At 30.9% G+C, this 27,562-nt stretch overlaps 1 protein-coding gene and 1 pseudogene across 1 annotated transcript; both read right to left on the bottom strand.

The window, feature by feature from the left end:
• Window positions 1-1,005: 1,005 nt before the first annotated feature.
• On the bottom strand, window positions 1,006-5,722 carry LOC124833027 (subtilisin-like protease Glyma18g48580). The gene is made up of 11 exons (XM_088094130.1): window positions 5,575-5,722; window positions 5,372-5,481; window positions 5,194-5,291; window positions 4,945-5,109; window positions 3,751-3,874; window positions 3,041-3,584; window positions 2,863-2,963; window positions 2,539-2,787; window positions 2,345-2,456; window positions 2,039-2,252; window positions 1,006-1,926 (listed from the first exon to the last, which is right to left on the bottom strand). The coding sequence occupies exons 1-11, from the start codon at window positions 5,665-5,667 to the stop codon at window positions 1,391-1,393; spliced, it is 2,346 nt and encodes a 781-aa protein (XP_087950256.1). The 5' UTR covers window positions 5,668-5,722; the 3' UTR covers window positions 1,006-1,390.
• Window positions 5,723-16,341: 10,619 nt separating this feature from the next.
• Window positions 16,342-20,517, bottom strand: LOC148204597 (uncharacterized; annotated as a pseudogene).
• Window positions 20,518-27,562: the final 7,045 nt, after the last annotated feature.

Here is a 27,562-nt window from a genome sequence, read left to right as displayed (position 1 = left end):
AAATGAATAAATATAATTAAATTTACTTTACATGTTAAGTGACGTTCTAAGTTAATATTTCAATTGAAACGTGTTAAATAGTGTAAATTGTTTAAACATCAGTTCAAAATAATGTTAAATGGTGTTAAAGCAATTAAGTTAATAAAACTATGTCTATTATCTTTTAAAATCTGAAGACTAAAATTATATCAAAATTTGAGATAAGAACAAATTTCAATTTTATGTCAAAGTTTAATTAAACACTAAAGATATATTTAATCCTATTATTTAACTCTTCAAATTATATGAGATTATATTTATATGTTATCTAAAGTTATTCAGTTTCATATGCTCTTGTGTTTATATGTGTGTGAATTAAATTTTTGAAAACTTTCACATCAAAATTTTGAAAAATGAAATAAGAATTTAAGTAATTTACTTTTAATTAGCATCAATAATATAATAGAATAATGTTATTCCGAAGGTCATACCGTGAGATCTATCTCATTTTAGACACATGCATCTTATAATTTTTTATATTAGAATATATTCATATGACATAAGATTTAAGATACAAAATTTTAAAATAGAAGATTTTTTTTTTAAAAAGGCAACTGTTCACCCAATTCGAGAAGAAAAAAATATTATTAAAGTAAATTAATGTCGTATTGAAACAAAAATTACATTAAAATCTCAGAAACAATATAACAGAGTGATAAAACAAAAAAGTTAAAACCTTATATTATAAACTTTCCAATGAAAATGACCTAAAATGTTTTTAAAAAGTGATACTCGTATATCCACATTAAATTATAGTTAATTAACCATTTAAAAATTCGGTTGATTAATATATATATATATATTGGATTTTTTTATATAAAAATATATCATGTTCTTTTAAACGTTATATTTTTGTAGTTTCACGGTCCACGGTCAGCCCCATAACTACCGGTGCTTCTATGTACCTACCATGACATAGAATAGAGAAAATGAAGTTACGGGGAAGCAAAGTAACACAGAAGACACTTAAAACTAAAAGAAGCATTATTCTTGCACCGTTGGCGCTAGTAACAGGGCAGACAATATGGGAAAGAAAAGTATAATTTTGTTCCCAATCTAAGTCATTGGTTGGCCACACACCATTCTTAAGTGGAAAGGGAAATTTTTCTAAGAAACTTCTCTGCCACATTATCTCCAATAACGAAGGAGCTACTTACTTTAGTTCCAACGTTTGTGCCAATTACGAACTAGTTCCAATGCAACAAAGTTCAATACCATAACATTCTAAACATACCTTTTGTGACAAAGTTGAATGCAACAGGAGTAGGAAACACACCTAAAACTACAACACACTTAAACAATAGCAAACACAAACACAAACAAATGACAAAGATGAGCGTAATTAATATGGTTACAACACTGTAATAGGACTGGTTACATTGTGTTTGCCATCTGTCCAAATCAAATTCCCAAATAAAGGTAACCCACGGGGCGTTGCAATTGCCTGCAGAATAACCCAAAACCTCTTCTTTTCTCCAGTTCTCTTAAAAGTCAAGGAGGTTGGTAGGACACGAACCTTTATGCCCCTGGGCCCATGAACATTCACAACATACGTGCCTGGAGGTCCAACGTTTGTAACAATGCGAGTAACATTTATAGGCTTTGAGGCAGGATGATGCACCGAAATAGAAGGATAATTCAGATCCTCGATTCTGTAAGACTCGGGACATTTATAAGAGATTTTATAATTGGAAAACAACGTGAGTAGAGCTTGATTGTAACCAGAAGCACATAAGAAGTTCAAGTAATCAGTTGTGTTTAGATCATAAACGAGTCCAGGGTCTATTGCAAGGTTAGGCCGAACAAGTCCAGCTCCGTACTCGAATGGAGTTGCTACCTTATCAAATGCATCCCGAATTGGTTTATTCGTGTTATCTAGAGTTGTAGCTGAAATCAATCAAGAACATAGTTGTGAATAAGACACCAAGATAATGTTGCGCATGAACATTTTGTATTTTGTGAATACGAGAAAACATTTTGTTAAGCCAGCATGGTGCACCTGTAGTCATAATAGCAGATTTGATAGCTGCGGGACTCCAGGTTGGGTGGTACGTTTTGAGAAGACCCGCAATGCCAGCAACATGAGGACAGGCCATAGAGGTTCCTTGTTGCACATTAAAAAGAGTCCTTCTTGTATCTGATGCAAGATTAGATGGGCCGGCGGCTTGTGAAAAGGCAGCAATTATACCCACACCCGGACCAGTTATGTCAGGCTGAAACAAATTAAGAAACAAAGTACCTTACAAATCAAAAATCACGCATCTTCCCATGTTTCTATAACAAAATGTAAATATAAATTATAGACCTTTAGTATCAACGGTTGCACCAGACTAGGACCCCTAGATGAGAATCCAGCCATGATTGGAGCTGGCTTTACATTTAGATATGTTTTTGCAGCACTCAAGTAGGCAAACATACTGCAACATATTTATAAATTCATGGAGTACTTCATTATATACACAGACAGAATTAATACAAGGTAATAGTATATGACTTTACCAGCCACCGCTGCCTGTACCATTGCCATAATCAGTATCTGTTCCACTTATACTTGCAGCTGGTAAAACTTGATTTTCGGCCAGAAGTAACTTTCCACTTTGCTCATCATTCTGCACAAAAACTGCCACAGCACCAGCAAGTTTACCCTGTTCGCCCTCTTTAACAGATTGTAATTTATCACTTCGAAGGCAGACAAGTATTTTCCCTCTTACTTTGGCAGGATCAAGTGTTCCTGGTTTGCAAACACGCCTGCACCAACATACACATGTATAAGTGTTTGAAGTAATGCTGGGAAGTAAAAGTAAAAATAAAAATAGAGCTTACGCATCGTTAACGGAAGCATTTCGAAGTTTTGCGTTGACAGAAGATATAACGGGATAGAACTTTCGCTTTGGTCGTGGTAAGCCTCGATTAAGACTGGCACCCTGATACAAGTGCGGTCAAATTAAGTTAACAAAACAAAAGTACACATGCATGTTGAGATAGGATAGAAAGATGATACCTGAAGGTGTTTTTTCTTGCCAAGAGAAATGGTGCTGAGGAAATCCCTATCCATGGTGCCGGCAGCAACAGTGAAAGACCAAGGTGCAACGTTTGTGACGGATGAACGTGAGGGGCCATCATTTCCAGCAGAGCAAACAACGACAATATTTTTTGCAACTGCATGGAATGATCCAATGGAAATACCATCGGTTAACAGAGCTTCCTTGTAGGGATCGGACCAACCAACAGAGGCGGAGATGACATCAACGCCATCATAAATTGCATGATCAAATGCTGCCAGTAAATCTGCTTCGTGGCACCCTCCTGCGTCCAGTTTATTCCAACATGCTTTGTAGGCCACGACACGAGCTTTTGGAGACCCTCCCTTAGCAGTGCCTCTGCCATTACGTTCTACATTCGCACCAGGAACAAAATTACCACCTGCGGTTGATAAAGTGTGGCTCCCATGCCCTACAAAGTCACGTGCGCTGCGGAACGCTCTCTCAATCTCCCCACCTTCCGCCTCGCGATTCTTCAGGAATACTCTTGCTCCAATCAGCTTCCTGAATCTTCTACTATGTTAGCTTCTATCATGTACCCATTTGATAATAACATTTCACAATGATAAACATTACAGGTATAATGTACCATTTCACGGGTAAAGTAATGTTTCACTTTATGATGACTGAAATAAAAATGTAAATGTTGAAATAAGAAATAGAAAATGACCTGTTACAGAAATATTTTTGTGTAGTGTTGAAACCGTCAATTTCACAAACACCTTTCCCACGCCACTTTGAAGGCACTGCCCCGTATCCTCTGTCGTTAAAACTCGGGTGTTCCGGCCAAACTCCTGCTCAACAGTAAATGAATTATAAAAATTTATAGAACAAGGGGTTCTCTATATATCACTCAAAATATGGATACAAATCCGAATTTCAATGGGAAAGTATCAGGAAAACTATGTATACATTAACTATTAATAAAATTCTCAATATTTTGAGTTGACAGTAATAAGTTCTCATTGAGTATGACTCGTTGGTGATGAATGAAAGATCCAGCACTTATCAACATTACAAAATATTAATATAAATTTATTATTAATCAAAGAGGATTCAAAATAATTATTTTAAGCATTTTTGTGATTATCTTATAATTTTTCTTTGTTTAAGTCTTGAAATCTATGTACTTTTTCTTCCTAGTATACTTTCTTCATTATATTGAGTTATACTATTAATTAAATATCTTTGATTAAATTCAAACGTTATAAATATTGATTTTTAATATATATATATAATAACGTTATAAATATATTAATTTCTTTTTATTCGAACGAATACATATTTCATAGATTGACGTGTATATATATGTAGATAGAATTTTTAAAATATTTAATTATTTATGTTATAAATATTTACAAAGAAATTTATTCAAACATTTTTTTTTATATTGAAGTAAAATATTAGTTATATATTTCGATATAGTTTAAAACACATTATTTCTAACCTCTCAACCATAAAATTATAAAAATGATTTTTAAATAATTTAACATATGATTTTTATAATATCCCATAATATTATTAGATAGTCATAAATAGATTATGTAAATATAATATAAGATTAAAAAAAATAATTTTAATTTTTAATCGAGTTTTATAACAATTAAAATATAAATTTTACAAGATTTTTGCAATAGAGGAAAAATTGTAATTATATTTTGAAAATAATATCATATAGGAAACTTATATTTTTATAATTGAGATCGTTTTACAATAAGAAATAATCTTTTAATAAAAAAAATGTATCACAATGCATAGAATTGAAGAAAACATACTATTTTTTTTCAAATAAAAACTTAAAATGATTTTTTATCCGCGTTCAAGTTAGTAGATTTAATAAGTTTTAAATAAAGAGCAAGCAAACCTGTATCAATGTTGGCTATGATTGTGTTTTCACCATATCTTGCTTTGGTCCAAGCAGAGTTTGCAGCAACTTTTCCATTCTTTTCCAGTCCCAGAAAATCCCATGACCTGGTAGTGTGCAATTTGTGCTCTTTGCTCAAGAAAACAGAAATTACCTCTGGGTACTCTGTTACAGAGCAAAATCATGTGGCTTCAACATATGTACAAAATGAGGGACATGCTAATAATCACATACACAATATCTTCTTACCTGCTATTTCTGCTGCTGCTTCCTCTTCGAGCAAGGCCGCGAAGCCATTGATATGCTTGTTGTAAGAGTACATAATTGCTTCCTTTGCATCCTCATGACTGTTAAAGTAACAGACTTTAATTAATGCCAATGTCTGGATAACATTAATTTAACAGAACAAATGTGTTTGTTGTGTTACCTTCCTAAGACAGAAGCGAGTAATTGATGATGGGAATTTGTTGCTGTTTCAAGATCAGTGGGAGAAGGGTCTGGACCATGAGAGTGTCCTCCCATGTACACAATGTACGTCTGAAAACAGAGCACCCATGATCAAATTTCTATGTTACAGCTGTTCAATATATTAACAGTGAAAACATGAAATGCAATGCAGAGGTTACTTGCCTTTCTAAGGGCATTGGTGGGTTCCTGCAAGAAACTGCAGAGAAGGAATGATGACAGAAGAAGTTTGAAGACGGAGAATGTCATCACTCTCATGTAACTTCAACTCTTGTGTAGGGGTGCCTCTGTTCCACTCCTCTGCCTCTGCTTATATTGGGAAAAAGAAGTATCATTTTTTTTTTCTTTCTACTTCTATTTTACTTTTTTTCTTGCTTTTAACTTCATTTGTTAGTGGAGACTTTTAATATGTTTAAAATTATACTTTGATGTTCATTTTCTTTTCTATGCCTCACTTTGGTTTCAATAAAAAAAATTAATTATATATATATATATAATATTATTTAAAAATTTATAATTTATGCATGTGATTCAAAATCACCATTCATTAATCTTTAGGATAATGTTTGTGAATTCAACTAGTTAACTCTAATGTCATAATTTGTGAGATTAATATCATAAAGACTTTACTTTGTTTCTATAACTTAAAAACACATACATAGTATTAAATATGGAGATTTATATCTATTATACTACATTCATTAAGTTATACTACAATAAAATTACATAATAGTAATTCTGTTCACTTACCAAACCCATTTTTTTTGTTAGCATCACATATTAAAAAAAATATCTTTAACTCTCATCATCACCTAATATGTCCAATATTAATAGAGTAAAAATATCTCAATCTTAATTTGAACATTTTAAAATAATATTTCAATTCATATAAATAACTTTATAATTCATCACACAAAAGTGATGATATAAATATATAAAAACCAACATTCCATTATTTGCATGACTACCATTCATTGCCAAATTGATTAAAGCGATAAACTAACAATTAGAAAAAAGGAGCATGAAACAAAATTTAGTTAGTTTGAATGAATATTCTATTGTTTGAAAAAAAAATGTAGTCGAGAAAAAGATTAAGTTTATATTTTATTTTCACTTAGATAAAAATTCTTTACTTAAAAAAATACGAGATATAGACCAATTATCTATTCAAATATTTGTTTGAAAAAAAAATTACAAAGTATAAAAAAAGAACAAATACTAAAATTTACTTTGTTATACATTAAGTTGAATAAAAATGTGACTTCAAGAAAATATTAACATAATCAGTTTCATCCAACAAAAAAAAAATAAATTTTAATTTTTTTACTCAAAATTAATATAACAATTTCCGACTTTTAAACAATATAACTTTGATTTATTCAGAATATAACTTGTACTTTTATTAAAATCATAAATCAAGACCTATTAACTATATAAAGAATAATTAATCTCAACAAAATTCATTATTGAAAATAAATTCAACAATTTTTATAATTTAACTTGTAAAAGTCTAATCATCATTTTAATAATTCTGACAATGATATTTGTAACATCTTAATTTTAAGAGTTTATAACTAATTAATAAAATAAAATATTATAAAATTGATAAACAAATCATAGTGTTTTTGTCAGACCCATTAAAACCCACTAAAAACCCCAAGTAGTGGGAGCCAAGTGCCAAGAAGAGAGTCAGCGTTTCAGTTAGTGGAAAAGAGGTGACTGCAGGAGAGTGGTCGTTCGATTTTGGGTGACGGCAGTACTTAATGTCAAATTTCAAATGTCGTGCCACTTCTCTGCATGCTTTCCTTCTTCTCCAAACTGCTGAAAACGTTTCCTCCTCCTTCTCTCTAAAATATCCACCTTCTCTCTAAGAAAATCTCATCTTCTTTTCTTCCGATCACCTCTCAGGCACCGTTTGTGCGTCAAGAGCTTTCGTTTAAACCGATCAGTTTGTGGTTATAAGCCGGTGAGTTTCTTTCTCTTTAGCACGTTCGTTTCTTCTCGCATGCAAACCCATATTTTTGGTCGCCTGAGCGAATCGTATTATTCTGAGTATTTTATGGTCTTCTGTTTGGTTCAGTATTCCTAAAAGGTGACTGTCGAACGTTAAGGTCGTTGGTAGTGGTGAGCTTTATTCTACACCTGTGAGCGTTCGGTTACGTTTAGAGGTAAGGGAAGCTTATATAATTTGATTAAGATTCTTGTTTTGAACGTTTGTATGTTTGTATGATACTTTGTTTGATTATTTGATGAGTATGAAATATGTGTGTTACTGCATGTTTGAATGTGGGGATGGATGATTGATAAATGGTGTGAACTCAGTTGAGATAGGGTTTGATCTTTAAACTGTAGTATTATGAGTAAATATTGTAGTATGGTCGAGCGTCATTAGTGATCGTTCGATTGTTCATGGAAGTGCATGGTCTTAACAGATTTCTCATGCTTTAGGGATATTGTCTGAGAGTCATTCTGTAATACTTTGTAGAATTAGGTAAACTGTGACCGAGAGTTAGTATTAGCCGTTCAGTTTTCCTTTGAGCGTCCGTCTATACTAAATTCTTCTTCTGGAGAGAATTTTGTTAATAAAGATCGTTTTATAATATTAGATATATGTAAATGAGCTTTCGGCCTAAGTGTAGTTCTCCTTTATGTTTTCTAAACAGTTTAGTTAATGTATTCTATACTACTTAAAGTCGTAGATGTTATCGTTATTTTTCATTAAAAATAAGTGTGGCGTAACTGTATGTATATATATATATATATATATATATATATATATATTCATTCATTTATGTAAGTTTATTTGTGCTCGATCTTGGACCAAGCGTTCGATCTCAGTAGTGCTTGTTCCTGATAAGTACTTGGTCTTGGATCAACGCTCATTCAATAGTGTACGGTTTCTACAGAGCTCGGTCTTAAACCAAGCGCTAGGTCTCGTTTCAGTAATCTATTAGTACCATTTTTAAAATAAGAGTCTTCAGCCAAACTCAATAACGTTCGTTTCTTCATAGTATCTCATCAGTTATTGGTATTTGGTGTCGACGGTGTTGGTCTTTAAAAGTGTTCGGCCTAGAGTCTTAGTACTCGACCTAGGTTTCATGACGTTCGGTTTGAACTCTTAGGAGTCTGTTTATTGAAGTGGATAAATTCGTAAATAGCACTCGGTCAGGTTAGTTTCTAAGAAGTGTTATTCCAGTCGGACTTATGCTATGATGAGAAAGTGTGATCTTATTTCAGTTGAATATATTGATGATAAAGTATGAGAGAATTTGAAATGTGATGTAAATGAAATAGTTTGGTTATGAACGAGTATTCCAGGGAGGAATATCTCAGAAAGTGGTTATTGATTGGTAAAGTATGAATGTGGGCAAAGCTTAGCGGACGTTTATCCTGATATTCTATGATTACTCATTCTCACGTAGAGAGGAGTAAGTCATGTGTGGGAATGGCAGGAGGTCCTAGTCCATAAGGTTAACTTGGACGGAACGGATTAACCTCGGGTGGCAGCTGTTGAGGCTATCCTAGTTACTACCAGGTGCATAAACGTCGTAACTACATAGGATTCATACAGTCCGGAAAGTCAGAGTTAAGTGGTCGGTCTTTGCATGTCATGATGTATGAATTATGATTTGGTTGTTGTTGATTTAATCATGAATGTTGTATGTTGTTATTGAATTAATTAAATTACATAAGTTTACCATGTTTATCATTTTGTTTATGTTGTGCGTTCGGTTGTTGTCCTGTTGCAATGATCATCCGTGTGGATGTGAGCAGAAGGAGAAGAACTGTTGGAAGAAGCATTGGAAGAGGCGGAAGTGAAGGCCGAACATTAGGAACATTCGGTTTGTTGTTGGCTTCATCTTTTGTAAGACCGTTCGGTAATAGTTTATTTTGTAAACCGTTCGGTCTAGTTGTAGCTAACGTTCGGTTTTAATTCCTTGCTATTATGTAAGGTCGTTCGGCCATAATAGTATCTCGTTATGTGTAGAACTTATCTGTAGTATTATTGATATGTGATTATTCTCGTATATGATTTTATACTGTGTTTTTGGGATGTTACAGTTTTAACGTTAATATATTCATAAGAAAATAACTATAATAGTAAAATATATTTAAAATAACTTAGAAAAATTACTAGATGAATAGAAAGAATATCTTCCAATATCATCGTCTTTTAATAGAGATACTTCAATACTTATCCCTCATCTGGTTACATTAATAAGATGATTATTGCAAAAGAAACAAATAAAAACATAAAAGAACACTAAAAGAGATAGAATAAACTAATATGCAAAAAAAAATTCATAAAATAAACATAGAAATATCATCATACATCACTCATTCATAAAACAATAATATCACTTGTAAAAACTAATTTTATACTCAATTATTGGAATGAAGCATTAATGTGAAATCTCGATGGGTCTTGCACTTGTAGTGACTTCTATCTCTTTAGAACTATTGTCAATGAATTTTATCATACTACACACAAAGTTAGTTTGTTAACATCTTTGATCAAGGTAAAGTCCCTAGACTAGGACTTCTTACACGGTTAGAAAGCACGATCTATTGAAAAACACAAATTTCTTGTGAAGAAACACTATCTGCACTGTTGGAAAAGACAATCTACTTTACTTCAAATCAAATTCATTCTTTTAAATCAATTCAAACGAGTGAGAGCATTTAAATTTACAATTTTTATTTTTTTAATATAACTTAAAATCTACGAATGAATTGGTGAGTTAACCTAATTTACCATATATTCAACTCAGATAAATCAAGTTCTCGTTAAACTGAGTTCAATTTTAACTCATACCAAAATTTACAATTTTTTATAAACTCAAACCTATAATAAACCAAATTTCCCAAAAATATTTAAATTATTTTGTTAACACTAATCATCCCTATTATCTTTTTAATCTTTACAATATTAAATTCAATATCACCAGTCAAAATATTTGTCAATCATTAACTCAAACAGTAGTATTATATACTATTTTAAACATATTCACATATTTTAGGCACAAATAATGATTAACCTCTGATTATTTTTATTTTTCATTATTATTGGGTTGGAGTTTCCAAGCAAATAAAATGGAACCCTTTCCAAGTTCCAACTTTGCCTACACCAATCACCGTTCATTAGCCTTCTGTCACAAAGCAAAAGTTTCCACCTCACTGTGTAGCTGTATGCACATCTTTCATCACGTACACCATCTGACGTGATCGATTCCACCGTCACTCTTTTTACATCACCCACAAATTTCAAATTTAACATCTTAGTCTTATAGAACTTATTCATTAATTGTTAAATAAAACACTAGGTCAAGAGTAAATAAAAGTGAAAATGGCCAAAGAATTACTTTGAAAAATAATATTAAAAAATATTCAAAATTTTCTTCTTTAATAGAGTTGTAAGTCTAACGTATGGCCCAACCCTTTGAAAATTTTGCAGTAAATAAGTTTTTGTTTTTACAAAAAGAGCCATGCAAGATGCTTCCATTCACCACTTTATGACTTTAGTAATTGCTATTGTTGACCATCACACCTGACATATCACATGCATATAATTAATCTGCTTAGTGGTTTTAGCACTAAGCGAAAAAGCACCTTATAATAAAAATAAATTAGAAAAAGCCTCTTTAATAAAATAATTGTACAAAACCCTTATTTCATCAATCAACCAAAGATGAGAACAAAAAATACGAGTGCACGCACTCCAATATTATATAAAGACAATTAAAGAAAAGAAAAGAAAAGAAAAGAAAAGATGTTATAAATTTTGATAACTATAAAATTGTTAAACAGTATTCAACGTTGTATTGTTAAACATAACGATGATAAACAAATATACAACGTGTGTTTATACTTCAAACGTATAGCCGTAATATATGTATAAGAATTACAGATTATAAATTATGTTTAACTACGAATTTTATGCATATTTTCAGTCTCTATAATAGAACACATGAATGTTAACTATTTTAAACTAAAGCTATTCGTAGAAGAAGAACTTAATTAATTCAACAATCATGCACTGCAGTTCACAGCAGGACCCCAATTATTAGGAGGAAGAAGCAACAAAGAATGATGAGAAACCATAAACATTTGTTTATGTCTTTCTCTGTTTTTTAGGAGATTAAAAGGAAAATTTTATTCCAAAGATAAAGTCATTACCCAAATTTTCTAAGAAACTTCTCAACCCATATTCTCTCGAATAAAAAAAAGATACTTTCTTTGCCCACTTTATTTCAGCACTTGAATGAGATTAATGGAATGGTTACCAGAATTGAGAGAATTTGAGTCTACAATATAGTTTAATTCTATTATTGTTGTTTAAAGTTCGATATAAATAATAAAAAGGAGCAATTAAAATAAAATCTCAAACGAGTAGCATTTTAGTGGCATGATTATTTAGGATAATAGTAGTTTAATCTTACCCACGAGCACTAAACATACATAACTAAATCAGTAAAATTCAATTGCATTATTATAATCTAGTTTCATTTATCAAACAGTAGTTACAAAGATCCAGAATCAGAAGAATATTAAAAAAAAAGAAAAAAGGTAGAAAGCTTGTTGGATTTTATTAAGGAATTTTTTTTATTAAAATAACACAATATTAATAAGATTTTAATTTAATTAGATAAAAAATTAATAACTCTCAGTCTAAAAATTTTAATATAATAAATTAATTAATCTTAGTGTTTTTCTTTCCATTTTTTATTTAATCTAGAATTTAAACTCAAACTTAAATTCTCAATCCATTAAATAAAAATATATCCGTAAAATAGTGAAACCCATTAGATTATTAACTTATGTTTTAGAATAAAAAAAGTTTCCGGAACCTTACATCTTAAAGCATTATTCCTTGTTCGTTTTGGGTTTTCTACTTTGCACTCTCTTAGTTTATTGTTAAAAAAAATCTTAATTATAATTTAAAGGATTCGAATCTTTGAGTTTAAAGGGTTAATAACATACATTTTATTTTATTTTATAAAACATTGTTATTAATTTAAGGTAAAGCTTTGTACACCTTGAAAAGCAACTGCACTGCATATAAAATAACTTAAATGGCGTTTTGAGATGCTACTGATACTGGTCAATAAATAAATTAAGAAAGCTTTTTCTTAGAGAGGTAATCATGATGTTTTAGTATTAGATTCCAAGGATTGTGCCAATACTTTAACTATTATAAAAATATTTTTTTAATATTAGCTTTTTATATATATTCATTATTACAAATATTATTTTTTTATTTTCCACTATTCAGGGTCAGATTACTTTGGTAACAGATTTATACAAAATAATATAAGACTAAAATTTTGAAAATATAATAATTGAATTTATAATATTTTGCAATAACCATAACAATCAATTTAACTTTATTTAAAACTAAATAATTTATATTGATCAAAAAGAATCATTACATGTGAATTGTTTATTCCTAAATATTACACATAATTTTCTAAACTGGACATCCCTATTTATTTTGTATTACTTAAGACTATTTAAATTTATATTTACACAATATCAATTATATTTGCATTTTCAACATTATGAGAGCATTATTAAAAAAAGGGTTAAATATGATTTTAGTTCCTAAAATATTGGCCGTTTCTGATTTTCGTCCCTCTTTCAAAGTAAGATACAATTTGGTCCTCATTCTTTTCGAAACGTTCGTTTTAGTTCTCGGAATTTTGGTTTTAGTTCTCATTTGTTGCTAAATGAGGACCAAATTTTTAAACAGTTAGTTTTCGAGGATTAAAACGAACGTTTCAAAAAGAATGAGGACCAAATTGTACCTTACTTTAAAAGAGGAACGAAAACCAGAAACGACCAATAGTTTAGGGACTAAAAACATATTTAACCCTTAAAAAAACTAGCACATGAAAGTTGTGTTATTAATTTTATTGACTTATTCTTTTAATTTTTTTTATTAGGAATAGAGAGAACAAAATTTACATGTTTATTTAGCTAATTTTATTCATTTGCTTCTTCTTTTTTATTCATTTCATCTATTCTTTTAGGATAATATATATTACTTGATTCAGATTTATCAACATTTAATTAGGATTGGTTAATTATTATATTAAATCTGAAGAAATAAAAAAAACAACTTAAATTCAAAAGAATGTTCCTACTAATTCAAATAACTCTTTCATAGAAATAGTTTGTAAGATTTTCTTTTGCTATCATAGTTTTCCAATTTTTCTCATTGCAAGAATTCTTTTATGGGGTGATTATTATTAATTAGTTAAAATTAAAAATAGAAAAAAAAATATACAAATTAAAATTAATGTTCTTTATGAATCAATTACTTCCTCCTTTAATAAATATAAAAAATTAATATTAAAATACAAAATGCAATAACGGTTAAAATACGTGGTCACATTAAATAGTATGTACTTTAATTAAAATAATTTTGTTTTCCATTATAACATACTAATTTTAGCAATTACAAATTGATGAAATAAGATATTATAAGATTGATAAATCAAAACAGATTGTCTCAATATACAAATAAATATATGATATTAATACAATTATTAAAACAATAATTGTAATAATAAAATATATCTAAAACAACTAAGGGAAAACTATTATATGTTAGGGAAGGAAACTCCACAATATCATTGTTCTTTATTAAAGATGCTTCAACAATTATTTTTCGTTTGCTCATACTAATAAGGTAATCATCCCAAAAGAAACAATTAAACACACAAAAAACACCAAAAGAAACAACAAGGTAAATTAATGTGTAATAGGATTTTCATAAAACAATATAGAGATATTATCATATAACACTCATTCGTAAAAAAACAAAAAAAACTAAATCACATAGACTCTAGACTCAATTATTTGGGTAAAGCATTGATGTAAAATATTTGAGGTTTTGCCCTTGTGGTGGTCGCTACTGCTCTACAAAGTCATTGGCAATAGATTTCACCCTACCAAACACAATGTTAGTTTGTTAACATCTTTGGCCAAGGTAAAACTCATAGGTTAGGACCTCATTCACCTTTCATCACATACCTCATTCTACTTGAGCTTGAATAGTTATTGAAGCGACAAGATAACCTTCAATGTCTGGACTCCCATATCAATGCTTACATTAATGAACACTACCATAGAATCTCTACACGAGATCTATGGAATTACGCCAAACATGTATACAATACTCATCATTTTAACAAGCTCATCATCATCACAATTTCATACATTAGTAATTGCATGCATATTTATCCATAAATCTATGGACTATTCTCAGATAAACATCATAAATCAACCATCATTTTAACATTTACAAAATCTCACATTAAATATACAAGAAGAGATAATATAGATATATTACTTTCGCTTAACAAGAATATCTACTCCCCTAACAAGTAGTGTATGAAATCATACTCGTTCAACTACAAGATAGATCGTCCAGCGACAACCAAATCAGTAACTTTCTAACTTTGGTTTCGTCCAACAAGTATATTGATAGCGTCCTCCTCGAGCTAGGTTGGGCCAAAGCGCGAGGATGAAGCTATGGAGGTGGAATTTGTGCGGAAGTAATGGATATGGTGGTGGGTTCACAATATTGGTGAGATTTTGGTGAGTATTTGTAGTAGGATGGAGGTGTTTGATGGATCTCCGGAGAGGTTGGGCCAACTCTAGAGAAGGGTGGTTAGAGGGACCTCATGGGATGCTCTAGCCTTGACTTGAGACAAGATATGTTTGCACACATTTTGGCATAATAGCATTCAAATTCATCAAGTGATTTTACAAGGAAGGAGACCCTTCTATTTATAGAGAAAGGTGTCTCCAAAGTAGACAAGAAACCCTAAAAACTATCCACTCTTAAAGAGACATGTGGCAATCCTCTTTTACAAAGTTTCTCCACTCTTAGAGTGCCATGTGGCAATCCACTTTTGTAAAGTCTTGTCCACTCTTAGAGTACCATGTGGTAATCCACTTTTGCAAAGTTCCTCCACTCTTAAAGTGCCATGTGACAATCCACTTTTGCAAAAGCTTTCCACTCTTAGAGTGACATGTGGCAATCCACTTTAGGAAGAGTTTCTCCACTTGGAAAGTGACACATGGCCACTTCCTTTTTAAGAAGTGTCTTCACTAAGAGCTTGCCATGTGGCCATCATGTCCCATGGTGGGACACACTCTTTAAAAATAAGATTACAAACCATACAATACAAGGCCTAAAATTAAATACTATACTATTTGACCCTTAATACAAGGTCTAAAATACACACAATTTTACTAAGAACATGTTGATGGCTCATGATGATTAGAGCTCGGACCCACCTTTCATAGATGAATCCAACTCTTCTTAAGTATGCTTAACCATGGCTAGGGCATATGCCATCATACCCTCCCTCTCAAAAAGGATTTGTCCTCAAATCTTTAAGTTTCTTCAAAAACCCTCTTCTTCATATTGATCAACTTATGTATCAACAAAACCCTCCGGGGTCAAATAACTTTCTGCAAAAAACAAGAGATAAAGTAAGTGTTATTAGAATAATCAACCCAATTATGTAGTTTCCCTTTAAGTCCCAGCTTATCTTGTGTTGAATGCATTTGCATTTGGAGTGACTTCCTTTTTTACCACCAAGTCTCATTTGGTCTTGTCTTTCCAATCTACTAAAGGAAGATGGAAAGAATACCCCTTTTGAATCCTCACACAAGCCTGTGGCCCTTAACATGAAGGCTCTTTTGTTGGGACACTCATTGGACATGTGTGTATTGCTTTGACACTCTGAACATTTGATTTTGTATATGTTAGTGTCATCTCTTTCCTTTTCTCTCTTATTTTTCATTTGTACTTGGTCGGTTTCAACTTGAGATGGTGTGAGAGGATGAAGTACAAACTTTCTATCTTTATGGTTGAAGGTTATCTCATTGGTACGACCATGATGTATGGTTTCCTTTTCAAAAAGCCAAGGCCTTCCTAACAAGATGTGACAAACTTCCATAGGTACTATGTCACATAGCACACTATCTTCATAATTCCCTATGGAAAACTTAACCTTCACTTGTTGATTAACTATCATGTCTTCACCATCATTAAGCCATTGAAGTTTGTAAGGTTGGGGGTGAGGCAATATAGTTAAGGCTAACTTTTCAACCATCCTAGTGCTACAACAATTGCAACATGAGCCACTATCCACAATAAGAGAACACGTGTTTTCTAAAACTTGACATCTTGTATGAAAGATGTTCTCTCTTTGGGTTTGGACTTGGGGACTAGGTTGATTCTTCAAAACTCTTCTCATCATGAGGAGATCTCCCTCGCATGGGTAGGAATCTTCTCCTTCACTCTCATCCTTACTTGTGCCTTTCTCCTCCTCCTCTTCACTACTATATGAGTCAATATCCCTCAAGATTATGGTCCTTTTAGTGGGGCATTGTGATGCCATATGACCTCTACCTTGACATTTAAAACATTTAATTTCACTAGTACGAGTGTGTAATGATGTTCCCTCCCTTGATCTATCTTTTTCTTTCTCCTTCCATAGATTCCTAGAGGGTTCCTCTTCCATCACTTGCTTATCTTCCCTCCTATAGTCTTTCTTAACACTAGAGTTAGAGTGGTCAATTTTCAAACCTTTTCTCAAATGTTGTTGCTCAACTTTTATGCAAATTTGTACCAAATCATTGAGATCTTGATAGGGCAACAACTCCACTTTATCTCTAATATCAAGATTAAGACCACTTAGAAATCTAGAAATGGTGGTTCCTTCTTCTTCCCTAATTCCCGCTCTCATCATGTAGAGTTCCATCTTTTGCCTATATTCTTCCACACTCATGGTTCTTTGTTGGAGCCTTTGGAGTTTATCCATAAGCTCTCTATGGTAGTAGGAAGGTATGTGTCTTCTTCTTAGAGCACTCTTTAAGTCATTCCAATATTGGACTTGAGGGGAATTGGAGAGTCTTCTTTCTCTCACTAGGGAAGTCCACCAATACATGGCATTCCCTTGAAAGCTTAGGGTGGCTAGGGAAACTTTCCTTTCCTCTATTATTTGATGACACTCAAAAAACTGTTCTACTTTCATTTCCCAATCTAGGTATGCCTCAACATCTTCTTTCCCATGGAAATGAGGAAGGTCTATCCTAATCTCTCTTGGTGGTTGTTCACTCTCCCTTCTATACCTTCTAGGTGGAGGATGTTGGTAGAATTGTGCAGCAGTCCTACTATCTTGTTCAGGGTATGTGTTTTCTGTGGGAGTTTTTGAACTTCTCCTTGAGTGACTCCTACTCCTACTTTTCTTTATCTCTTCTTGGACCTTTTCTTGTTTTTGGGCTAGAACTCTAAGCTCTTCTTCTAAGGTTTCAAGATATTGTTCTCTTTCAACTCTTTCTTTTTCTTTCAAAATGGATTCTTGTTTTTGCCAAAGTTTTAGTGATTTTAGTTCCTTGGCCATTTGTTCTAAATTTGGTTGGGCCTCTTCACTATAATCACTATCAATTTGGTAAGAAGGTTCCTTAGACATTCTTAAAAAAAATTCAAAATATGTAATGCACACACAAACTTGTATTTCAAAAGTAAATTCCTTTAGAGATTTAAGGAGGCAAAATAATCTCAAGTTCACTTCCAGGAAAGAGAGGAGAATCACTAAGGATCACTTAAAATCCAAGCCTTTCCTAGCCAAAGTTTACCTCAAGTTCTCTTGCACCAAACTTCTCAAATGGAATTAGGTTTGATACACAAGTAGACACACAATAAATTATAAGCAGTTAAAGACAACAATTAAACTAGACTATGCGGCCTAATGGTAAAGTTAGAAGGCACTTTGGAACCTTCAAACTTTAACCAACTAAAAACGTTTTCAATATGGTTTACAAGTCTTTGTTAGGATATGGGATTGAGTATCACAGACTACCCCAAGATACCTAACAAGGTTATGAGTTACAAATCCAAAAGCAATACAATTTTACAACTCAAAAATGCGTAATACAAATAAATAATGTGTGTTCCTCTCTAAAGTGTTTCACTCCTTTTCTTCTTGTCTCTTCCTCAAGGTTTCAAGGTCCAAAGAGGTCTCCGATCACCCAATATACTATGTCCAATTTCGTTTTTCCTCCAAAGAATATCCTACACCAAATATCAAACCAAATCCGAAAGGTAGGAATCCAAAGAGAATGCAAATCAAGGGCCAATTTGAACAATAGCTCTTCAAAAGGAGTTATGTTGAGACAAAACAGAGAGTAATGAACAAGACAATCAAGAAAATAAAGCTTAAAAACAAAGGCTAGGCACTCAAAAGAATTACCTAAAGAAAGGCACTAGAATAGATGAATAAAACCAAAAACAATTAGAATAGAGAATTATTACTTCTTTATCTTTACAAACACTTAGCTAATGGTGCAATGTAGGCAGAGACAATATTTTGTCAAAAGTGTCATGTCCAAGTCTCATATCCAAGGGTCATGTCCAAGTGTCATGTCAAGGTATTATGTCCAAGTATCATCTCCAAGTGTCATGGTAAAGTCTCATGTCAAAGTCTCAAGTCAAAGTAACTTTTTTTTTTTTTTCACTTTTGCTTTTGCTTGTACTTTTACTTTTTTTTTTTTTTTTTTTTACTTTGGCTTTTTACTTTTGTCTACACTTTTGTTTTTCAACACAAATTAGATCTGGACAATTTGTTTGGGTAGCTCAAAGTTCATGACTCAAAAACAATGGAAGAAATCTTACTAGAATCAAAAATAGAGTATGAAACTCAAAGAAACACAAGAGAAACTTAACTCTAAGAACTTGACAATGATCTAATGACAAGCATGAACTCAAATATGAAAGAAAAAAAAGCACTCAAATGGATGTATATAGTGTAATTTCGAAATCCCAATGGGACATATTTTTTTATGATTTTTGCAAAGCCCGAACTAAGAGAAAATGACATAAAAATGACTACACATGACTCTAGACAACACGGATGGAATAAAAAATAAAAAATAACCCAAAAATGACATTAAAACAGAACCAAATATATGAAGAAAGACTCAAAAAAAATATAAAAGCACGCCACAACACATGTATATGGAAACTTAGTGGTAAAAACCGAATGGTTCCGCAAAAGAACAAACTAGAACCATAAAAATAACATATATGGATGTAAACAATGGAAGACAATAAAGAACAACACAATAACAACAAGAAATACACAAAGATAGGTAAAGGACCAAGATACTTAGCTCTTGTAGACCCAAAGCTCTTGATACCAAATGATAGCGTCCTCCTCGAGCTAGGTTGGGCCAAAGCGCGAGGATGAAGCTATGGAGGTGGAATTTGTGCGGAAGTAATGGATATGGTGGTGGGTTCACAATATTGGTGAGATTTTGGTGAGTATTTGTAGTAGGATGGAGGTGTTTGATGGATCTCCGGAGAGGTTGGGCCAACTCTAGAGAAGGGTGGTTAGAGGGACCTCATGGGATGCTCTAGCCTTGACTTGAGACAAGATATGTTTGCACACATTTTGGCATAATAGCATTCAAATTCATCAAGTGATTTTACAAGGAAGGAGACCCTTCTATTTATAGAGAAAGGTGTCTCCAAAGTAGACAAGAAACCCTAAAAACTATCCACTCTTAAAGAGACATGTGGCAATCCTCTTTTACAAAGTTTCTCCACTCTTAGAGTGCCATGTGGCAATCCACTTTTGTAAAGTCTTGTCCACTCTTAGAGTACCATGTGGTAATCCACTTTTGCAAAGTTCCTCCACTCTTAAAGTGCCATGTGACAATCCACTTTTGCAAAAGCTTTCCACTCTTAGAGTGACATGTGGCAATCCACTTTAGGAAGAGTTTCTCCACTTGGAAAGTGACACATGGCCACTTCCTTTTTAAGAAGTGTCTTCACTAAGAGCTTGCCATGTGGCCATCATGTCCCATGGTGGGACACACTCTTTAAAAATAAGATTACAAACCATACAATACTTAGCCCTTAATACAAGGCCTAAAATTAAATACTATACTATTTGACCCTTAATACAAGGTCTAAAATACACACAATTTTACTAAGAACATGTTGATGGCTCATGATGATTAGAGCTCGGACCCACCTTTCATAGATGAATCCAACTCTTCTTAAGTATGCTTAACCATGGCTAGGGCATATGCCATCATATATTCTCGCCTAGTGACCACAAAGTCAATAGCTCTTCGACTTTGACTTCGTCTAGTGAGTATATTCTCATTTAACGACAACCAAGTCAACAACTCTCTAATTTTGGCTTCGCCTAGCAAGTATATTCTCTCGCCTAGAGAATTTGCATAATTTTGCAAATTTATGTCATTCCGCCTTACAAGTTCAATCCAACAACCAACACATATTCCAAATTTATATTACACCATATTCAATTATTCAAACAACATTTTTTGCCATACCAATCATGTCACATTTCCAATTTCATCATATAGTTCAAGTAAACCAAATTACAACCCTAATTTCAATTTCCACTCATCAATTCCTAATCACACAACTTAATCATACATGCAAAACACCATAAAAGCATACAATTAGCAATTACCATGTATCAATCACATAAAAATTGTTCAATTTGCTTCTCTCACCTAAGCGACAGATAAACTTGATCTTAAATACACTTGCTCTTAGGAATCTCATATCCCTTCATACTCACAAGATGCCTTTATATATACTTAGGAACAACACAAGAAACAATCAGAATATACTGTTATGATCATTGATAAACAAAAAGTCATATAGGTGACTAAAAACACACTTAAAAGTGGAAGCTTATCAAAATCCATTATGAATCAGATTGAATATCCTTATATATATGTTGTTTGATATAAAATTATCTATTTTAATTGAAGTTGTTCTTCGTGGGATCGACACTTTCACTTAAAAATCATTATACTACAATTGATTATTGGTACGCTTGTTAAAAATTCAACACTCAATATGATAAATACCAACATAGTTTGTTCTTTGAAATGTATAAAATATATTAATATTATATATTATTTTAATGCAAAATATTCTATAAGTGTAAAGACCTAACAAATGACATTTTAGAAGCGATATTGGTTTAAAAATAATGAGACTTGTTTATTTTAAGTTAAAAAGGTTTAAATATAAATAGGTTTTCATCTCTTATTTTATCCGATGTGGGACTTTGTTTGTACCCAACATCCTCCCCTCAAACAAAGGACTATGGTTCTTCTACCTCCCCTACACACATATACACATAGATCTCCACACTGGTAAGATATTGCCCGCTTTGGGCCAAGCCCTCACGGATTTGCTTTTGGCACCACTCAAAAAGGCCTCTTACCAATGGAGGTATCTTATGTGTATATAAACTCATATCCATCTCTTATTTTATCTGATGTGGGACTTCGTTTGTACTCAACAAAATCTATACCTAGCATCACAGGATATCAACTATTCTTGTTCAGATCAGATTTTAGACATACCTTCCAGTCAAGTATAAAATCCACCTTCATGAAACTATTGATTAGATAGAATCAAGCACTAAGAGCAGAACAAAAATACCAATATTGAATAAAAACATAAATGTTATATATAAATATCACCAGATTACATCCGAGTTCAAATTGATTACATTCAATCCCAAGAGAAAGGATTAGCCACTCATGGTAGCCATTATTAGCATTCTAAGAGATGAAGATGAAGATCCTATAGCTAAAGTTGAAGACGAACTCTTTTAATACCCTGATTTGATTATACGCTCCCCGTCCTCTTTTCTTCCTGAATCATGAGTATATATACTGCTCGAATTCTCGCTTAAGCTAGTTGATTCTCGCTTAAGCGAGAAGAAACTTCTTGGTGAAGAGAGGTCATTCTCGCTTAAGCTAAATTATTCTCGCTTAAGCGAGAATGACTTTTAAATTAATGGCTTCCTAATCTTGCTCAAGTGAGAACATTTTCGCTTAGGCGAGAGTGGCTTGTAGAAGATATTTCTCTAATTAGCTCTCGCTTAGACGGGATCATTCTAGCTTGGGCGAATTGTTACTAGATTTGCTCTTCTCTCTTATTTACTTGAAACATATACAAAATAGGGATCAGATGATTTCTTTTTAATAAAAAAACTCAGAAACATATGATTACATTTCATCTTTCTTAGATTAGGAAAAATTGATACAAATGTACACAATTTAAAACATATGTGTCAAAATTCCATATGAAAATTTACTATTTTTTTTGCACTTATCATTGAACACAAATTAATTTTCAAAAATTTAAAAGTGTTATTTATATGAAAATAGGTGTGCCCGTTAACTAGAAATTTATGTATGACTTCAAGGTTTTATATTGAGTTAAATGATAAATTTGAGTGGTATGTATAAAAAAACCGCTAAAATAATTTTTGTTTTTGTGTATTTTTAAGTTTTTTACTTTTAATTTTTGTTTTTTTAAGTTTACTTTTCACCTATTAAACATGTGACATATCACATGTTAGTGTTAGTACCACCTATTAATGTTAGTATCACATATTATTGTTAGTGTCCCTTATTATTGTTAGTGTTCCTGTGACAGTTTCAATATATTGTATTCAATTTTGTTCTTGAAATTTTTATTTAATTTTCTTTCAATTCTTTTTTAAAATGAAACAATGTTGTCCCTAAAAAAATGGATCAAATTAGTAATTATGCCTAAATATTAAAATTAATTTTATTCTTTAATTTATTTATTTTTTAAAAATACCTATTTTGAGCTTGTAATTGTTTAAAAATATAAATATAAAGTAACACATATAATTTTTAATATTTAAAATAATTTTAATTTTTTAAATATTTATATATTTAAAAAATGTATTTATAAATTTAATTTCTCTAACAAAATTTAAAAAAGAAATTGAGACTCAGTCAAATTTTCAAATACAGGAACTTAATTGATATAAGAAACTAACACTTAACATTTACATTATAATGTGACATAATATAACTTGACACGTGAAAATAAACTTAAAAAAAATTAAAAATAAAAAACTCAAAATTTAAAAATACTATAAACTGACACATGATATGTAAAGACGACATTGATGTTGTTTATAGAAATTTAATAAAAATGAGTAAATTGAATCAATTTAACACAAAAAGGTCTTAGTTAACAAAAAAAAAATGAATAATACAAATAAAAGTCTTAACGAAAAAAGAATTTTAACCAAGAAAAAAAAAACAAGACTCATGAAAGTTAAGCTTTAAAGTTTTGGGTTATATGTTATGTGAAATGTTTTATATAGGTAACTTACATTTTAAAGATGCAATTAATCTCTCTAGTTCATATATATGAGAAAAACAATTATAATTAATAGTAGTATAAGAGCTTGATGGTCTTCAAACAAAAACAGGGGTATGTCTAATTGTAATAAGACTCAATAGTTAAAGTTAGTAAAAATGTGTTGATATAAATAAATAAAGAAAAATATGTCATATTTTATCTAAAAAAAAAATTCCAACATCGTTACTAATTGATTTTTTGTGTGTATGATTATATCAACATTATCTTTCTTCACTTTATGAAAAGTGCATCATTATGCTTATCACTGAATAAAGTTGTTTCTACCCGTTTAAAGGAAACATAAAGAATAAAGAGAAAACTAAAAAAAAATGGAAATGAGACAAAGGCAGAATATTTATACTTCTTTCCCACAGGGACACTTTTTTCTTTATTCAACCAAAGAATTATGCTAAACAAAGAAAGAATAATACTCTTCACCATGTGCTCGTGTAGATAATGTGATTTTATTTTATTTCCCTTTTTGTTCAAAATTGTTACTTATTAATTGTCTTTATTTATTCGTGTAAATTATTAAAGTGTAGCAATCCCATTATTTTAATAAAATGAAATAAAACATAATTGCTAAATATATAACATGTATTTACAGATATGTATTAAAAAATAAAAGTACAAAACATTAACATATTTATAATTACAAAAGAATATATGATATCTCTCAAAAGTTTCTTAGAAAAGTACTTTCGTCTCTATTTTTATTTGTTTTGTTTAGAAGTTAAAATATAATTACAAAAGAAATTACACACAATATAAGATAATAATATATTTAAGTTATCACATGTAAACATTTAAATAACACATTTATTCTAACATGTTTCACAAAAAATTTATCAGTATAACTAAACAAAAGACAATAGTAAGTTATGAACTAAATGTATAATATACTTTTAGTTTTTGCCTTTTGGTTCTTTTTATTTCTACTACCACATTTTTACAGTTATCTAAGGAATTACCTCACAAGATAAATATCAAATCAAAATCAAAGATTTTCAATTTGTTTTGTTCCTGAGTTTGTGATTGAATTGTTTACTTTTTCAACAATTTCTATATTGATCTTGCAATTTAATTTTCTTGCTTTTTACTGTTCTTGTTCTTTAATTAATTGCACTTTAATTTTCTACAATTTTGTCTTCTAGCAATTTCATATTTCAGCTCTTGAATGCATTTGATTTCTTGATTTCAGATTCAAATTATTTTTTCTGTTCTTGATCCATTAAACTCTCAAATTAATTTATAATAAAACAAAACTAAAAATTAAATACAATTAAATATGTGTCCATTGATATTTAGTATATGTTATGTTTTATATTATAAAATTATAAAAAAGAAACTTACTTTTATTTGAAATAATTTACTAGAGTGAATTTATTAAAGAAAAAATTAACGTTAATATAATTAGCCTTACAAATTTTATATTTACAAATAAAAAATATAAGTTTCTTTCAGGATAATTGTATATTAACATTAATTGTCTGTATAATAAACAAACATCACAATTACTAAATATTAAATATTAAGCACTTTTTTAATCATTAACAAAATTCAAACAAAATAATGAAATATGTTAATACTATCCATAGTGAACCAATCATTTATCCTAAATGTTTTATTTATATATGTGAAAATCTAACTTATCCTTTTCATTCCTCCATTTCCCATTCCCTCTCATACACAAGATCTTTAATCTCTAATCGTGATTTCATTTTAGAAAAAAAAGGCCTCAACATCAATTTGGAGTTCGATGTCATTCAATGGGTTTCTTATTCTTTATTCTCCTTCTATATTTCATGCATGTTGATGTTTTATGGAAAATTTTTAATTAGGGGTTGGATTTGAATTTCAAAGTGATGAATCTAAGATTTGCATAGTTATATTTTGTAACATTTCAAATTTTATAATGTATTATTTTTCAAGCATAACATATCAAATTATATTATTTTAAAATTACTTAAATGTTTTGTTATTTTCTTAAAATAATATAAGACCTACTACTGATAAAGAAAGTTTTACAATATATATAGAATTATTAAATAAAAGAGAGAATAAAGCTACCTTATCTACGTGTACAAGAGATAAGAAAGAGATTAAACAAATCTCTTATGTCATTGTCAAAAGTTTAAATTAAATAAAAAGGAAACTTTTTACTGTGGATTGAAAGAACTATGTGAAAATATTTTAAGAGATAAAGAAGAGAGAGAAGTAAAGAGAGGGTATAAAAAACTCATAAAAGGTGCTTATCTAATTTTAGTGTATCTTATTCTTCAACCAATACTCCAAAAATCCAAAAATATCATTACTCACTGCATTTCTAGTTTTTCTTTATATTTTTTTTACCGATATAATACATTTCTTTCGAATACATTCTTGAAATGAGTAATTTTTTATGACTTTTCATTTTCTTTTAAATTATTCAATAAATCATTTGAAAATTGTTTATTAAGTCTTTAAATATTTTTCAACTGTAAAAAACTTATTTAAAATCATTATTTTGAACCTTTCAACATTGGTTTAAAACGGATGTAGTTGAAAGTTATACATTATAATGGTAAGGGTCTTACTCCCTCCACTACCACATTTTCTCCCTCCACCTCCCCAATTCTATTACATATTTTTTGAATTACAAAAATAACCTTTTTACTTTTTAATCCTAATTATTTACTTTAACCCTAAAATCTATCTTTATACCCCTTCTTACCCACCTCCCAACCCTCTCAGATTCTCACCCAAACTCCATCACATTTGTTTCTCATCTTCCATTTTTCTTTCATATCCGTTTTTTTCCTCCTTCAGCGATTCCACGGTGTATACTAAAAACAATAAAGATCCTCAAAAATACATTATTAAAATACATCAAAATATATTCAAAAATAATATATCAAAAAATATAAATTATATTATTTAAATATCTTCAAAATTAATATAAAAAAACTATAAAATATAAACCCTATAATCTTTAAACGAATGTGAGCATCCGTCAACGAATGTCAACATCCGTTTAAGGGAAAACGGTTTCCCTTAAACGGATGTTGACATCCGTTGACGGATGTTGACATCCGTTGACGGATGCTCACATCCGTTTAAAGAGTATACGGTTTATATTTTAGGGTTTTATTACGCACCTTCACGCCTTTGAACCTTTCACGCCTCTGAACCAGCACCTTGAAGCACCACCACACTCACGGCTGAAGATGAATTGTTTTCCCACTTTCAATCTTACTAAACACAAAGTCCACCATACTCTCACGTCACAATTTTATAAAAGAGAAGAAGAAGTGGAACATGAGAGACAACCCAAGGGTAGTGGAACGTAAGAGACAACCTGAAAAAAATAATAAAGAGAATGAGAGAAGAATGGTAAAGAGAATGAATGTCCACGTGAGATTTTAAATAATATTAATCCTAAAATTTTAATAAGGGTAAAATAAGAATGAAAAAATAAAGAAAAGGGTAAAAGGGGAATGGGGTGGTGGAGGAAGCAAGGTGGTAGAGGGAGTAACACCCTAATGGTAAATATAACTAATTTTGAAAGTATGAACTTTAAATATTGGTTAATGTAAAACCAATTTTGAAAGTGTAATCCAAATATAAAAGCCACTTTGGGCCAATACATTTTTTTCATAACATGGTTAAATTAAACAAGGATTTTACTTCTTACACCTTGTGGAGGGCTTTTACTTCCTACACCCCTTTATTACTAGATGTTCTATTATTCTAACAGAAATACCCTTTCTCATTGTATCACACCACCTCGGTCATTATTGTTGTTCTCACCGCTGCTCCATTTCCATTGCAAAGAAAGAAAAAGAGAGGGAGAATGTTGTAGAAGAAGAAAAGAGAAAATAACACTTTACGGAATAAGCTCCTTCTAGA

Source organism: Vigna umbellata, chromosome 1 (genome assembly GCF_029865625.1).
Source record: "Vigna umbellata cultivar VRB3 chromosome 1, Vumbellata_1.0, whole genome shotgun sequence".
NCBI classification, from domain to species: Eukaryota; Viridiplantae; Streptophyta; class Magnoliopsida; order Fabales; family Fabaceae; genus Vigna; species Vigna umbellata.
Note: the sequence above shows the minus strand (reverse complement) of the source record. Positions and strands in the feature narration are given on the sequence as shown.